Raw genomic sequence first — 16510 nt, forward strand, 5'->3', positions numbered from 1 at the left:
TTCAATTAGACCCTTTTTAATGGGTGTTTATCAAATAAGGAAAACTAACAAAAAATTTAACAAAAAAAAAAAAACTTTAGTTTTAATGACAAATGACAAATAAAAGTGTAGTGAATAGTACTAGGAAAATGTGAAAATATGGTTTTTCATTAAAAGTAAATAGTATCGGAAATGTTTTGTTAAAACTCTCTATCAAATATAGATAAAAACTAGTGCTCAATTTTCCAAAATATCAGCTTTTATCGAAAATTTTAAATATGTTCAAAATCTAACTTAAATAATTACAATACCATTAAGTTTAATAATCAAATAAACTAAAATACCAAAATCCTATTAGGTGAACAATTAGAGAACCTGACAGCAAAATCAAAACCCTATTAGAAGAAGAAAAGTCCTACATCTCATCTTTTATCTCACTTGTCTGTTTTTTTTTTTAATCTCAATCAGCATATCATTTTAACAAGAATTATTGTTGATCATTATATTAATATACAGATCATTTATGTGCAAATTGCTTTTATTGTTTCTATGCAGATTTCTTTTTGTTGTTCAGTTATTCTTTTGTTTGAGCAATATGTATGTATATGCATGTGATTATGTAGGTATTGTCCATCACAGTTACTCATTTTATTTACATGATGTATCTCATGTTGGAGTTGTGAATTTAGAGGAAAGAGTTGTACTTATACATGCAGGCAATTTGATCTTGATCAACTACCTTGCTCACATGCTTGTGTTGCATGTAGGTAGGGATAGTAACAAGGCGGATTAGGTTCGGATGTGCCATTCCCATACTTGAACTCGTTTCTTTTCTCCAAACTCAAACCTGTAGAATCCTCGAACGGATTTTCCTCATAACCGAACCTGTCGGGTGACTGATTTTAGATCGGGGAATGGTTTTCCCTTTATGATATTTATATATTTATTTATATTATTAACTAAATGAAGAATATTAAAAAAAAAGATATTAAATAAATTGCTACTATTAATACAATTGATACAATGCATCTAATAAGTAAGATTAAAAATTTATATTACTAAGAAAACATTTACACTCTTGAAAATTATAAGCATATAATTCCTATTATTAATGATATAAAAGTAAATAATTAATTTCATATTTAATAATGCATGATTAATAACAACCCATTTTCATATAATAAATATTTATATTTTTTTATTCATAGATGAAATGGTTCAGTTTCGAGAATGGGTTTGGGGCGGATACCCCAATAACCATAACCAAGCCCGAAATCGAAACCGAAACCGAAAAATTTACCCAACGGTTTCCCATAACCTTAAAATACCCGAAATTTTATGCCCAAAACCGAACCATTCGGATCGGTTACCTGTAGGGATCAGATTTGACGAGTTAAATTGCCATCCCTACATGATGTAGATATTGACAAATTTCACGTTATCCTATGTGTTCTCATTATTATACTACAAACTTTTGGTCATATTTCTCTTCTTTGTTTTTTATTTCTACTGCTCTCTTCCCCTGCTTTCAACCTTGATTTAGTCTATCCCTCTTGCCCAGTTGGTGTCCCTCTTCTCTGTTATTCTTTATTCTGGTTTTCAGTCATGAATATTGTGGAGATCGTGTGTCGAGCTTCGGCGTTTTCATCGGCTCAGGTGTTTCCAACACCACCACCTTCTCCGGCTTATCTATCTTTTTCGGTAGTGTTGTTTGTAGGTTTCCACGGACTTCATCCCGATAGCTAGCTTCCTTTGTGTTGTTGCTGGCTATCCATTCGTTGTGGCTGTGCTCGTGGAGCAGATCGGGGTAGGATGTTGTATCTGAAGAGGAGATAATCGGTAAGGGATGAGATATTAGACGGATTGAGGTTGATGCAGTGGCGACGGTTGCCGTGGATGCTTCTAGCATCTGTAAAGTTGTTTGTGTGTTTGGGCTGCAACAGTTGGTTGGTCCTGTTGTATTGTGTTTTGTCTTGGCCCACTTTTTGCTTTTCCATGTGTTTGTTTTGGGTCTTTTGTTGTATGTTTGTTTAGTTTTGGTTTGTAATAAAAGTTGCACTTTGACCAAAAAAAAAAAAGAAAAAGCTATTGGCTAGTTGGTGATCAGATCGATTGGACAGTGACTGATGATGTGCAGGAAAGAATTGTCCTTCCACTAGTTACATGAAGAAGATATGGTAGGCGCAAAATGAAAAGAGGATCTCATCACGTGGATAAGAAAAATTTAACTCGGAAGTGTTCAAAATTTGATTTTTTTGTACCATAGATTGGGACTTAATATTTGGCCCTTCCTATTACGCCCATGTAGTATGTAAGAGGGGAGGGAAACCCTAGTTCTATAAAAGGAACCTCTCACCTTCACTTTAGAAGGATGGCAAACCCTAACCTCTCCAGCAACAAACCTCTATGTACAATGTAACTCTCAGTTTACATGGTGAAATTGAATCTACATCAATGTGGACGTAGCCCCAACTTGGGGTGAACCATGATATATCATTGTGTTCTTGTATGGCTATGATTTATGGTTGGATTTAGGTTGGTCCAAGATCAACCCGATTTCGTGCATCAACATGGTTCGAATGGCCATTGTTGAAAATCTTGTTCCACTTCATCCTACTTTATAAAACTCTTTTTAAATTTAGGGTGTGGTGAGTAAATATTTTCTTTTGATCATTTTATTGTTTATTTTGTTTGTACTTACAATCCTTTAAATTGAAGACAACTAAAGTTAAATTTACTTTTATTTCTTTACTCCAGTAGTTCACTTTCTGCTATATGAATAAAGTATGTAACCATTCTAATATTTTGTGGGAACCATGCAAGAAAGGTTTCTTTGGTTATTTATTAAAAAATAAATTTGAGAAAATCCTTCTTCGAAAAAGAAAAGGAGAAAAATATTAGTGAGATCAACACTTGATTATACATAGCACAAGAAGTCTTTTAGTCAACAACTTGTTATTTATGTAAATTGAGGGTATTTGTATTTATTTAAGTGAGATTTTAGATATATTTGAAAGTTTAAAAAAAATTAACATTTTTGAATAAGGGCTATTTTTTTGCTATATTTGATCAATTCTCCTACTTAACGGGGATACTCTTTTGTCACCAATTTATCACGTGACAAGCTACTATTGGACGAATAATTCACGTTTTAAGCAAGTAACAACTAGCAATTATTAATTTTCAAACGACATCACTAAAATGATAAATTAGTCTTAAGAGAAAATCTCTCCTTCATACCGAAATAATATGGTTGTTGAGAACTGACAAAAGATGAGATTTTACGTATGCTTATAAGTTATTGAGTATAAGAGACCTTACACATACTTGTAAGTTGTTGAATTTATTAAGTTACTTCTCATATTGCCAATTGATTTTAGAGTTCTGTAAATAGAACCCTCAACTTTCTTCGATGAATTTGCTTTTATCATCAATTTGTTTCTTTCATTTCCCCTTCCCTTATCTTATTTTTTTCTACTTGGTATTAAAATTGAAGAAAACAAAAACAAAAACTGAAAAAGGCTCAAGCTTGATCGGTGCACGATGCTTGACGCATTCTCCAAACTCCTGGTGTTGCATGCAATACAAGTACAACTGCGGTATGGCATTCAACGTGACCGCAAAGCATATAAAGCTTACACTTCAAGTATGGATGTCTCTTCTTAGCAAATCACATTTGTCACCTTTCTAGTTTTGACCTTTTCATCATTTTAGACCTGAACATTTTATTTTGGCAATTTTAGCCATGTAATTTTTTTAGTAAGCATTCAAGTCCTTGGTTTTATGTAGAATTATGACTCACTATATTGACGTGTGAAAATTATTACAAAGCATATAGGGTTGTATTAATCTCTAATGAGGTAGGAATTTTACCCTATTACAATTAGAAACTACATTCCTATATTACATGCTACAATCACGGAGAGGATTTCGAAGCAATTAATACTAGTCTAACTCCCTTGCAAACTGGACGAGCCAAATGAGACAAGTTTGAAACAAAGTAGACCATGACGAGGCTAATGAAGAGCTTTAGTGAGAAGATTGGCCCGTTGATCAGCTGATGGAATATAACAAACACGATGACTACCAATAGCAACTTTTTCACGTACAAAGTGATAATCAAGATGGATATGACGCATGCAAGCATGATGAATTGGATTAGTTGCAAGGTAAGTGGCACTCAAATTATCATAATGCAGTAAAATAGGAGAAGTCATCCGAACCCCAAGTTCACCAAGAAGAAAGCAAATAGGCCCGTAGTACGTCAAACCAAACCAAACAAAACTAGATGACTAGAATCGCTAACGTTGAAATGGCGGGGCCTCAAGTGAACAAGAAATCAAACTACAAGGACCAAACATAAAACTTATCCTTCATAAATATCATCGTAATCAACCAAACACAAACTTAAAAGAATTCCAATCAACCAAAAAAATGAAAAGCAAAGGGTCCTCATCATCTCAGATTCAACAACAACCACCTGGCCCTCTCACAACCACCACCTCATCATTCTCCATTGAATCCATTGAATCCTCAATCCAACATCTCACAAGGAGCTGGCACAGAAGGCAACAATGGCAGAAGTTTCTCTGCAACAACTCCACACAGTTTCAAGACCTTAATGTTAATAGAGCACCATGGAGGACTCACTTGGCAAATTTCCTCGAGTCCAAACCTGTTCATACTATTTGCATTTCGTTGCTGATTACTGATCTCATCCTCACCATCCTCGAACTCTCCTCATCTTTATTTACCAAGTGCAACACAGCACCACTAAACAAGAGCAGTAGGACACAAGAAATCTGGTACCATTGGGTGGGGATTGCTATTCTCGCCCTGCTTTCGGCGAAGACGGTGGCTCAGGCCGTTGCGCTCGGTATGTCCACGTTTTTCAGGCGTCCGGGGTACATGGTCGACGGGGTTGTTTTGATGGGTGCTTTGTTTTTAGAAGCGTTTTTTGAGAGAAAAGGTGGCGGGCTGCTTGTTGTGGCCAGTTTGTGGCGTGTTGTTAGGGTGGTTGAGAGTGCTTTTGAGTTGAGTGATGAGGCCATTGAAGCACAGATTGCTAGTGTGGTGTGTCAGTTTGAGGTGCTGAGGGAGGAGAATAGGAGACTTGCTGAGATCATTGCTGAGAAGGACATGATTATCCAGAAGCTCCAGGAAGAATTAGAGCAATATTGTACTAGTCAATAGTCATGCTTCTTGGAACAATTCTTCACCCTATAATCACTGTTGTCAAAATTACCGGCAAGCGTCGCCTAAGCCCCACTTAGGCGTTAGGTGGTTGGTCACGGTCACGATTAGTTCTTAGGCGTTTGAAAATTAAAAAAGATCGCCTAGACTCGCTTAGGTGTCTATCTAGCTGCCTAAACTGGCCTAGACACCCGCTAGGTCATAACTCTCACTTAAATAGAAAATCAATAACTTTTATTTTGCATTCTATTTTTTCAATAAAATGTAAGAGACTTGTTGAATACTTAGATGAACACTCATTATATATTTGTTTCTCATGTTTTCAATATGTTTTAATACTTTATAATCTATATGTTATTTTATTTTGCAACTTAAGTATACAATTATTTGTCTTTTAAGTATAAATACACACTTATTTATACAATATATAATAAATTTATTTAAATTCGCCTAGTTCGCCTAGGTCCCAGCCGAGCTATGTAGGCTCTAAACCTTAGCTCACCGCCCGACTAACACCTAATGTCTTTTAGAACTTTACTTATGATAAATGGATGAAATTTGGCATAAAAGAAATTGTTAATTTACAGTAGTAATGGAGTTAACTTGGCCCTTTAAGATTAATGAGGAGTTACTCAGATTTACGTGATTTCGTGCTCATGATCAAAACTCTCCTCTTATTAATCACTCTATAAAGATCTTCTATACAAATACGCGATCGTTTAGTCATCAAACTATATGAAAACATATGAACAAATTCGATAAAAAATACTCACGTGTAAATTATTGGTGTCAGAATTTCTCGTTGATCAGATGTGATCGATCTCATCCATGTAAAAACCTAGAAAGAGAAAGAGTCGCTTAGACAAGAGCTAGCAAGCAAACGAGAAGGAGAGTCTATAAAGGCGAGACAAGGGGTTACTACCAACTATCTATCTATTTTGTTAGATCTCTTATTTTTATTGACTTTTTACAAAGATGATCTTTATAAATTGATTTATATTATAAGCGGTTCTAATTATTAACGCAAAATTTCATAAATCAGTCGCAAAGTATCTTTGAGGAGGAACTCCTTTTTCATCTTAAAGAGTCAATCCTTTCTCGTTTTTTATTCCACTTAGGGGGATTTCGCTAGATCGCATGAACAACGACAATGCGACATGTATGGTATCAATCCTCATCTAGGTCAAGAATCCATCGAATAAGATATCTAAGGGTCACCAAGTAAGGCTCATTCCTTTTTTTTTTTTTTTTAAATGATTCAAAGTTGTGTATAATTTATTTTATTATTTTTAGATCATTATTGCAAAAATTAAACATATTCAAAATTATTAAGATATTTTGAAGTAACAAAAAAAATGGACGAATATGATGTTATAACGAAAATACCAAAATGACCACTATTTAACCATAAACCATGTTTTTGTTGTTCAATATTTTAATAGATAGAGTATTAAGTAAGAGGAGACTGAGATAAAAGTCAATCTGCATTTTAAATAACGTTTATGTCCTTATAAATTTCTCAAGTGGACATCACGTGATCAAGATGGACGAATTGTTAGATAGGAAATTAGAAAATCTAACCGCAGTGAGAAATTGGAGGTAATGGACTAAAATTAAAGTCTAGGAAGAAATTGGTAATGTTAACGGGAGACTTTTTACTATGTCTGGAATACAGGGCTGAATATCCCATATATATGTCAGTATATGATTGGAGGAATTTATTTTTGGGGAAACTTGATATAAGTCCAATTTTTTGAGCCAATAGTAGGAATAGTCCAGTTTATTAAAATAAGTCCAATTTGTTATATTTAATTATTTAATTATCAATAATTATCTGTTCAATGATAAGATTTATTATAAAAATCAAATTTCTTTCCAATTATCTCTTTGCTTATTTCTTTTTATTTATCTTTTTGTTATTTCTCGTTCTTCCTCCTACTTTAAACCCCATTTATAGATTTTATTTTTAATTTTTGTAATCGACCTATATTACAGGTTAATTATATTTATCTACTTATATGACAGATTTTTTTTTATAATCAACCTGTCACAGATTAATGTGTCTTACTTGTAGGTATGTTATGTTTTTTCTACCCTTTAATTAGGTTTCATATCTCACGTGTAGGTATATTATATACATTCATATATTTGTTACTTGAGTTAGGGTAGAATGTTTTGCAGATAAATTTATTTTAGTTTTGTTACAAGATATTAAATATATTCTCTTGGAGTTGGAAAATGCATAATATTAGAAGATTTTAATTGATTTTTAATATTTTTAGAAAATATAAAATGAGTATAAAAGAAATAAAAACATATAATTAGATAACTGGACTCACTCCTAAAAACACTCTACGATTTTGGACCTGGATCTAAAAGCCCCTTTATTTTTTCAAGTGTCTTTCAAGGATGTGATGTGGGGTGGGAAAAATTACCGAAAATTCCAAACCAAACCGAAAAAATCCCGATTCTGAACTAAAAATCTCAAAAATTTCAGTACCCAATTCCGAACTGATCCTGAAATTTTCGGTATGAGAATTGGTCTTACACTTTCATTCGTCAGAACCGAAAAAAATATATATATTATTTAATTTTAAATATATATTTAAAATTGTAACAGCCGTCCGATTTAGTTGAGATTTAATTTCAACCGATAAATACAAATCAAAGTTCAAACCCTCAGAGAACTCAGCTCAGTCGCTCTCTCTCTCCGTCTCTCGACTCGACCTCACCTCAGACAACCTCACCTCAGAATCCGGTCACACCCACATCACACAAGTGACTCACCTCTTTGATCTCTCTCTCTCTCTCTCTCTCGACTTCTCATCCCTCGGACCCTCCTCACTGTGGAGGAGCCTTCCTTCATGGCACAGAGGCAGAGCCACGGCCACCGGTGCCGCTCACCTCTCTGATCTCTCTCGACTTCTTCATCCAGATTCCAGGTAAATTTTGGAATTAATTTAGGGTTTGAAATTTAGGGTTTGTGAAATTTAGCACCTGGAACTGATATGGAGGTAGAAGATATGTAATGGCTGAACGATAGTATTAGAAATTTTAGCGTTTCTACCCTCTAAACATGTTCTTCTCACCAACGTTTAGAACTTTTTGCGGATTGTGATTTTCATTTGCTTTGTATAGATCAGAAGGATGAGTCCTTTTACACTATAATTATCAATCTTGGTAATTTGATTCCCATTGGCAGCTGAATTATAAAGAGGAAATGGGGTGGAAGTTACAAGTTGGTTTGTTCTCAAATATAAGAAACAGGAAAGAAAGTCGATATGAATATGGAAACAACACCAATATATTGGTCTCTGTTCTTTAATTTCATTTCCAGCAGCTATTTTGAGAACTATTTATCCTATTGCAGTCATTGTGTCGTGCATTTGAAAGTCTATAAAACTACAAATATTAATGTCATTTAAATGAACTAAAATCAGGAGTGTTTTCTATGTATCCCTAACGTAGCGTGCCCGATTCTAATAGAAACATGAGAAACCCCTTTAATTTCTCTACAAGAGTTGGAGACATTGTGTCTAGCACACCAAGCACATTTTGCTAAATAGATTGTGCACAAAACTACTAGATCATTCTCTTTATCAAATAATAGCAGGTATGGTTTAAGAAAAGAACATGAATTATTACTTTGTTTTTCTTTTATTTGTATTCGATCGATTTTCTAATCTAATATATACTATGGGGAGGGGGATTCGAACTTGGGTGTAGAGGGTGACTACGGTTAAGTCTTCTATTACTTTGTTTGCTTTGAGTATGCCAAAAGTAGTCAAATGAGTCATATGTAAAATTACTAAGGTGCACCTTTGTGTGATGATTTAGGGAATTCTGCCATGGATTTTACCAGTGGGGCTATCATAACTGAGAAGCCATAAGCTGCCTCCTTTTACAGGAAAGAAGAGGACCTTGTGAATAAATCACAGGTAATAACAAGTTATTCAGTTTTTTTTTTCTTTTCTGTCTCCTGTGGCAATGGGAGGCATCTCACGTATTTGAAATTTGTTTGGCCATACATCACAGTCACAGCCAGTCAGCCTTATCTTGAAAGAATTATATAGAGATAATAATAATAAAAGCAAATCTAAAAATGTGGAGACGGCGTTGGTGTGCCGGAGTTAATTAATTGATTAATAATCTTTCCTTTATTTGAATTTCAATATAGAAAGTTAAATTTTAGTCCAAGATGTCAAGTTTTAGTCCAATAGCCTAAAAGCCCAAAACTATTTTAGAATTCCTGAAAATTTGGTTTGGAATTGGTCTTGAAATTAGGATTCCCAAAAACTTCGGTTTGAGAATCGGGACAAGGATTTCGGTTCGGTATCTCATACCGAACCAGCCCTTTCACCTAGTGTTCCGGAGCCGAAAACACTGAAAAATCACTTGACCTTATAAGTTTGGAAGAAAAATCGACAAATAGGTGTTTACAAATATGTATAGGGTGCTAGTCCCCCTCTTCACTATTGCTGATTTGCTAGAGAGAAAAAAAAGTAGAGTATGCACAAACTTGCGGCTTCATTGCTCAGCACCTTTTGCTTCTTCCGTCTTGCTCCAGTTTGAATCGACACACACCTCTTCCTTCACCACCATATTCTTCCACATCGTTCTAAACCCAAAACCCAGACCGCTGTCTGCTCATCCAAAATCCAAACAGCCGCCGCCACAACTTCATCCACCACCACGTTTTACAAGTTCCTCCTCACCGAAGGTAAGCGAAAATTGCCCTCTTCATCTCCTCAAGTAAATTTGATTATCCCCCAATTTTTCTTGGTTTCAAATTTATATCGATTGCTAGGGTTTTGGAAGGGTTTATGGGTTTGGGTTATTTTCATATTATTTTGGGAGTTTGCCTACTTGAGGTAGAGCTTTTGTAGACAGATATTGGCTCTCTGGGCAAAGTTCTTGCCTTTCCAAAATGTTGAGGAGGTCATTGAAACTAAACTAATTGATTAAGTTAAAAAAATTTATAATCTTTTAAAACACTATTGGACAATTTTGGCATTTGAATTTTGATTGCAGTTGATTTTTTTTTCACAAATTTTGGAACGACGAGATGGGATGTATGCTGTGGTCTTGAATGATATTTTCTTTGGCATATCGCTGTGGTCGGAACCTGGTTGCTTTTAATCTGAATATTATTACATTTTCAAGTCATATCTTATGCGATTGGTCGTGTCTGTACTTTAGTACACGGTATGACTAAGTGAACATAATGGCAGGAAGAAGACTATGGTGATCCTTTTTAGATGGAACATGTTAATTTGCAGTCTTCTGTGAAGATTATCTGTATGAAGACTATATGTGTTGCTATTCCTTCCTAGAATGTTTTTGCATGTTAATGCTCTCATATTGTTTTAGAATATTCTGTCATGATGTTATCTTCCTAGAAAATTAGGAATGTGTATTAGTTTTTTTAATCGTTGATATCTGCTTTTTTTGGTTGTACATATAACTCTTAAACGTAGAGTTAGTAAAATGCAGGTGCAAACTGAACGGCTAATCAATGTGGGAAACTTTTGGAAATGTATATAACTTTAACTTAGAAATCTCCCCTTTGGATTGCACATATGCTCTTGATGTAAAGTAAATAGAATGTTAATGTAACTTAAAGACTTATTTTACCATGTTGGTTTAGCTGTTCTGTTAATTTTTGAATTATTTAGATGAATGTATTGATTTGTGGTTTATGGAATTTTCAGAAGCAAATTATGTATATATGTGTTTGTGAATGCAGTTAAGCTGTTGGTAGATTTTGATATCAATTCATTATTATGTGCTGTTATCCAAACTTTGTCTCCTTTTTTGGAAATGATTTATAGTTGCTGTAAACTACGAGTTTAAAACCCTAAAAAATTCTCTAATTTTGCAGAAGCGTTTGGAGGGACTTTTGAAACTGATTGATCGGTCCATCAATCAATCAACGGTGGACATGAACATAATCCCAGAGGAATGGAAATCTCTGTTCCCAATCTCATCAGTCTTCAAGCCTCCTCTCCTCCTCTCAAACCCTTCACTTAAACCCATCCTGGGTCCCCTCATCTTCAACCCTAAACCGAACTCCGCCGCCGTCCTTTTCTCTTCCTCCTGCCTCCTCCCCCATCTCCCTCCTCTACCCCACCTCTCTCTCCCCCGTTTCCTGCTCACCTCCTCCTCAGACTCCGCCCCTCTTCCCTCCACCTCCCATTCCATCGCCTCTCTATTGGGCCCCCACAACCACAAACACGACGTCGTCTCTTCCCTCCTCCTCAACCGCCTTGAGCTCCTCCAGTGCCCGCAGATTAACTCCATTGTTGTGTTCTTCCCCACTGGCCAGAACTCTGACCAAGTTGGGTTCTTGCAGTTGGTGCTAAAAGATTCGACCTTTGGTGTCAAAGCTGATGAAAGCGGCAAGGTTTTGGGTTTGAGGGGTCCGTCCAATTACCGGATTTCGAGGATTTCAGTGAACCCGGTTCCTGGGTTTTCAAGTTCAAGAGGTAATGGTTCTTCTGTTACAATTGGGTATTTGTTGGCTTCTACTATGCACTCTGTCCAGTGGTTTACTGTAAAGGTTGGAGATACAAGTTCGAATTTGGGTAATAAAGTTAGTTTAAATTACTTGGGCAGTAAGGTTTTCAAGACTTGCTGTGTTGTACATGCCTCTTGGAGTCCACATTTACAGGAAGAGAGTGTGGTTTTGTTAGAAAATGGTGCTTTGTTTTTGTTTGATTTGGAGTCTCGTCCGAAAACCCATAATTTTAAGTTTAAAGGGACCAGATTGAAAGTAGTATGGGATAATGGCGATGTTTCGAGTACTTCAAGAAATTATAGGTGGTTGAGTTGTGAATTCAGTTGGCATCCTAGAGTTTTGATTGTTGCGCGTTCGGATGCAGTTTTCTTAGTTGATTTGAGGTCCCATGAATGTAGCGTGACTTGTCTGATGAAGATTGAGATGTTGCATATGTATGTCCCGGTTGAAAAGGAGCAATTCCTTGTGCTTTCAAGAACTGCTTCTGATGATTTTCACTTTGTTTTAGCTTCTGACATGTTATTACTTCTTTGTGACGTGCGCAAACCATTGATGCCGGTGTTGCAATGGGCTCATGGCCTTGATAAACCAAGCTATCTTGATGTGTTTAGACTGTCAGAATTGAGGTCACACTCGAGGGAGGACATGTATAAGTGGGCTTCTGACTCAGGTTTTTGCATTGTGATGGGGTCATTTTGGAATTGTCAGTTTAATACCTTTTGCTATGGCCCTTCCCTCCCAACTCCAGTAGGATCAGTTGCTTCCAAAGTAGCAGAACTTCGGAAGTCATTTTATGCATGGGAGCTACCTTCAGATGTTTTACTGCCGGGCCACGAGTGTCATTGTGGAAACTGTATATTAAGAGAAGAGTTTGTAAAAGACGCTCTTCCTGAATGGGTTAATTTGCAACAGAAGAAAGAAATAGTTTTGGGTTTTGGCATTGTAAACAAAGAATTGTCTTCTCTGCTTTCTGAGCCAGATGAATTCGGTGGTTTTACATTGATCAGGCTTATGTCCTCAGGGAAGCTAGAATTACAGAGATACTGTGCATCGTGGGATCCTGTAAAAAAGGTAGAAGAATCGCATAGGGAATCACTGCATTTTAAGGATTATTTTCTGGATTCCCTAGCTGATGAGGAATACAAATTCCCTAGGAGATTTAAGTACCTTAAACTGGACTACCTCTGTGCTTATCTAAATGATAAGCTTGATGAAGTCTTAGATACAAAAATGAAAGTTCCCTCTAAGATTGTTCAAGGGACAGAACTTTTTAGCCCAGAATACCATGAGCTTTTATGTAAAAAGTTACGGGCTTGTGGTTTTGGTCAGTTTAGATCATCTCCTGCAGTCACAAGTGTTTTAAATGACATCAGCTTGCCAGCAAGCATACATGAAGTTGTTTTGAAGAGATTGTGGTCAGAATTACCAATGGAACTTCTGCAACTGGCCTTTTCTAACTACCCTGAAATCCTTGAAGTGCTTGTGGACGAAAAGAGGTCGGCTTTGGAATTCTCTGCCGTACCGGACCAATCCCAGTTGCCTCCTTTTATTTTAAGGAAGCCTTCATGCCGCAGCAGTAAGTGGTCACAGAAAGTGAAACCCAGTGATGCCCTTGTCGGTCCAGTTCTTCCTCTTCCTATATTGCTTACACTTCATGAACTTCGCAATGGGTGTCTGAATTCGCAAGATGAACAGTCAGGTAAATTTTCAGTAGAGGTAGAAATTAGTCGCAGCTGTAATGAGATCATGCAGGTCGCCAGTGAAATGACTGTTTCTAAACTGGACCCTGAGATTGTTGATGAACAAGCGGCATCCCTAGCTAATGATGGAGAGAGACATGGAGATGCACTCAACAACCGAAACCTTTCTTTTCATACCAGCCAGTTGCAGGTACAGGATCTCCAATGGACCATATACGGGGACAAATCTGTCTTTAAGGATGACAGATTTGACACCGTAATTTCTAAAGTGTCTGAGAAGAATCCTGCTCCCAACGGTAGTGAGGATAACGTCGGACTGGAACTGTTTGATGATCTTTGTCCAGTAGAGTTGAAGTTTGATGCATCTGACATGAAGTTTAAGCAGAAGGAATTGAGTGCATATAATGTATTGAAGAAACAATTTGTAGAATGGCAAAACAGTTTTGACTTGTACAAAGAATTCCGCTCCCATATTGAATCAAATAGCTAATACATTACTCTCTGAATTTTTTTCGTGTTCCTGCAATTTTTTTCTTTCCATTTCTTTAAACCTCCGTTGTCGACTTGTTCTTGTTGGCTTTAGTTTTGGAGTAACGATGAGTGGAAGAACGCAGGTGGATGTTATCGATACGAGTAAAATTTCACTTGTACAAGATGAATTGAGAAGTGGAAGCAGGTTTAAGAGGAAAAGAAAGATACAATTCTTATCTTTTATTTCTCATAAGTTTTGTTGAAAGTGAGCAAACCGTCATGCTTTCGAATTGCTGCAAAAAAAACGGTTGTTTCAAGCAAACGCAAGATTTCACACATGTGCATCCATGGCAACGACAGGGCTGCTGTTCGCTCAACGATGGGAACAATGATATGCCACGGCCCTGGGGGGGAAGGGTCGCTCAACGACGAGAACAATGATACGCAATTTGCCTTCTGCACTTTTAGCATTTTGGTCTCCGTTCTTTGTTAGCCCTTTTGATTTTCGTGCAAGCTCGTTGTTGTTTATTATGCGAGCTTTTCCGGCATCATCTGCTGAGCTTCAGCTTCGCTTCCGATATTGGTTCAACTCACTGTGTCCTTGAATCTGGCTCCTTGCAAGCTCTGCAGTTTCCTTCCCAAAATGATTGTTTTACGTTGGATTGTAATGCCGTATGGTGAAGGAGATTTACATGCTCTTTTCATGGTTTCGTTCTAATTCTTTGCAGTTTCGTCCTACAACATTTACCCGAGCAGCTCATAGAGTGTATCAGTTTGCCTTCTTGTATCGAGTGGAGAATCAATTATAATCCTAAACAAATTCTTGTACACAAAGAACCCAATTAATCATTTACGTTCAGCTCAAACATGCAATTTCTCCTTAACTCGTCGTACGATATTCAGCTTAAAGGTTCAGCCGTCAAGAGTTTAGCGTATTCACAGAATCAAAGTAAATGAGGATTAGTTAGTTATAGAAAGACCTTGGAGAATGAGTATGTTGCTGTTGGCAACGTCACCAGTAATCGAGGGAGCAATCGTTAACCTCGCCTCCTTTGGTTCTGCTCCTAAATTAAGCTTGAAGATCCTGAGTACAAGTGCATAACAACCACCCCCTTGTTATAACATTTTATCACACGCCCTAGATTTCTTGCAAATATTCCAACAGTTCACAGACTCTCGGCGGATGCAGTTTCATTTTTGTACCTTCTTACAAAATACCATACTGCTAGGGATGGAGAGTAGGGAACAGTTGACAGACTCAAATATCAAGATTCTATACACAGGCCATTACCCGTTTCATCTTCTGGTAATCGTTCATCCGAAAGCTGAAAATTAGAGTAAGCTTGGGGGAGCACAAAATGTGGGCACCTGTCAACCACATATATGTGATGTAGGTGTAAATGTGCCTCAAGGAGAAGAGATCTTAACCTTCTGCACTTGGGAGAAGTCAGTATCATCAGAGGACGATACACCAAAGTTGCCGCGGCATCCCTTGTTCCTTCCTAGCTATATAGTCTCATATCTGTTAAACTTTTTGCCGATGTACGTTGGGTACCCATAATATTGACAGCCTTCTCATTTCAGCCTCACCGCACACAAATATTGCACAGAATATGAGATCCGGAGCTACAGATCCTCCATCACCAAATGCAGGCATTTGTCCAACAAATTTTGCCATGCAATTTGCAAAGGCCACCAGTAGACACCGAATGGAACCATACAATCGATGACAAGTTTGAAGATGAAATGTGATGGGCGTGCACTTCGTCATACGGATAACGGATAACGGATGGAGGAGAATATATATATCAGATGCGCTAGCAGCTTGTCGCCTGTATATTCGTGGATGTGGGATGGATGAAACTTTTTTGATTTGTCAGGACTGAGGTACCAAAAGAAAGATAAAATCATAAGCACCAAATGCGAATGCCTGAGCAAGCATGCAATCAACAGGCTACAGATATTCCAACCTGAGGCAGACATAACCGCAAAGTTAAAACAACAAAACAAACAGGACCTCCTAATGCAATCATACAAGTAAACTAGCTCTGCTTCTCACAGTCACAAGACTCACAACCACAGAATTCCGGGATCGATTTCTCTCTAGCTATCCGAGTGATGGAATGGCAATGGCATGCATTATTCAGTATTATTTGGTGCTAATCTTATGCAGAAATGTGGTTTCCAATCAATATTTTGCAGACATCTGCAGAAGCTCTTTCCCTTGCATGTATGTCCTTCAAAATCTAAATTTCTTTTTCTCCAATGGATCTGTGGCAGCAACGGAAATGGAGATTGAAAGGGAGGAAAAAAGAAGCTCAAGGTGAGGAGACATTCTACCGTGCTGAGAACCGGACCGCATGGTCATCCAACAGCACGTATAAAACACCTCACTTTCCATATCTTGCTCTCGCCCGCCCTCCGGTCCACGCCCTTGTGCCGGGTGGCCATATATGCCGTTCGGACACAAGAATTTCTCCACTTGAGGAGGCTAGGACAAGTTAGGCCTGACCCCATTTCTGGGTGCCCCTATATTGTCAACCACCCCTCGGTCTGTCTTCTCGTTTATTTTTATTTTTATTTTCCAGGAAAAGGAAGGAAAAAAAAAAAAAGCAAGCCCCCAACCCAAATAAGTAAAAAAGAGAGAAAA

General features: G+C 37.1%; 2 protein-coding genes across 5 annotated transcripts; both read left to right on the forward strand.

Annotated features, from left to right (window-relative positions):
• The first annotated feature begins 4188 nt into the window (after positions 1-4188).
• LOC103960425 lies at positions 4189-5384 on the forward strand. The gene has a single exon (XM_009372896.3). It carries the CDS (start codon positions 4414-4416, stop codon positions 5170-5172), a length of 759 nt encoding a protein of 252 aa, XP_009371171.2. The 5' UTR covers positions 4189-4413; the 3' UTR covers positions 5173-5384.
• A 2430-nt stretch (positions 5385-7814) lies between these two features.
• LOC103960386 lies at positions 7815-13895 on the forward strand. Of its 4 annotated transcripts, XM_018650686.2 has the most exons (4): positions 7815-8114; positions 9010-9110; positions 9740-9892; positions 11054-13895. In XM_018650686.2, the coding sequence occupies exon 4, from the start codon at positions 11114-11116 to the stop codon at positions 13877-13879; it is 2766 nt and encodes a 921-aa protein (XP_018506202.2). In that variant the 5' UTR covers positions 7815-8114; positions 9010-9110; positions 9740-9892; positions 11054-11113; the 3' UTR covers positions 13880-13895. The 4 variants fall into 4 exon arrangements, with proteins under 4 accessions (XP_018506202.2, XP_018506203.2, XP_048435655.1 ...); XM_018650687.2 differs by lacking the exon at positions 9740-9892; XM_048579698.1 differs by lacking the exons at positions 9010-9110; positions 9740-9892.
• The last annotated feature ends 2615 nt before the right edge of the window (positions 13896-16510 follow it).

The sequence above is a fragment of a genome, unplaced genomic scaffold (assembly GCF_019419815.1).
Source record: "Pyrus x bretschneideri cultivar Hongxiangsu unplaced genomic scaffold, Pyrus_bretschneideri_v1 Contig14, whole genome shotgun sequence".
NCBI classification, from domain to species: Eukaryota; Viridiplantae; Streptophyta; class Magnoliopsida; order Rosales; family Rosaceae; genus Pyrus; species Pyrus x bretschneideri.

What these genes read in the sequence shown, in the direction of transcription:
- LOC103960425 (XM_009372896.3), top strand. Translation starts at nt 4,414, where the DNA reads ATGAAAAGCAAAGGGTCCTCATCATCTCAGATTCAACAACAACCACCT.
- LOC103960386 (XM_048579697.1), top strand. Translation starts at nt 9,617, where the DNA reads ATGTATAGGGTGCTAGTCCCCCTCTTCACTATTGCTGATTTGCTAGAG. An exon ending in CAAGTTCCTCCTCACCGAAG is followed by an intron (nt 9,893 to 11,053) that starts GTAAGCGAAAAT and finishes CTAATTTTGCAG; the next exon opens with AAGCGTTTGGAGGGACTTTT.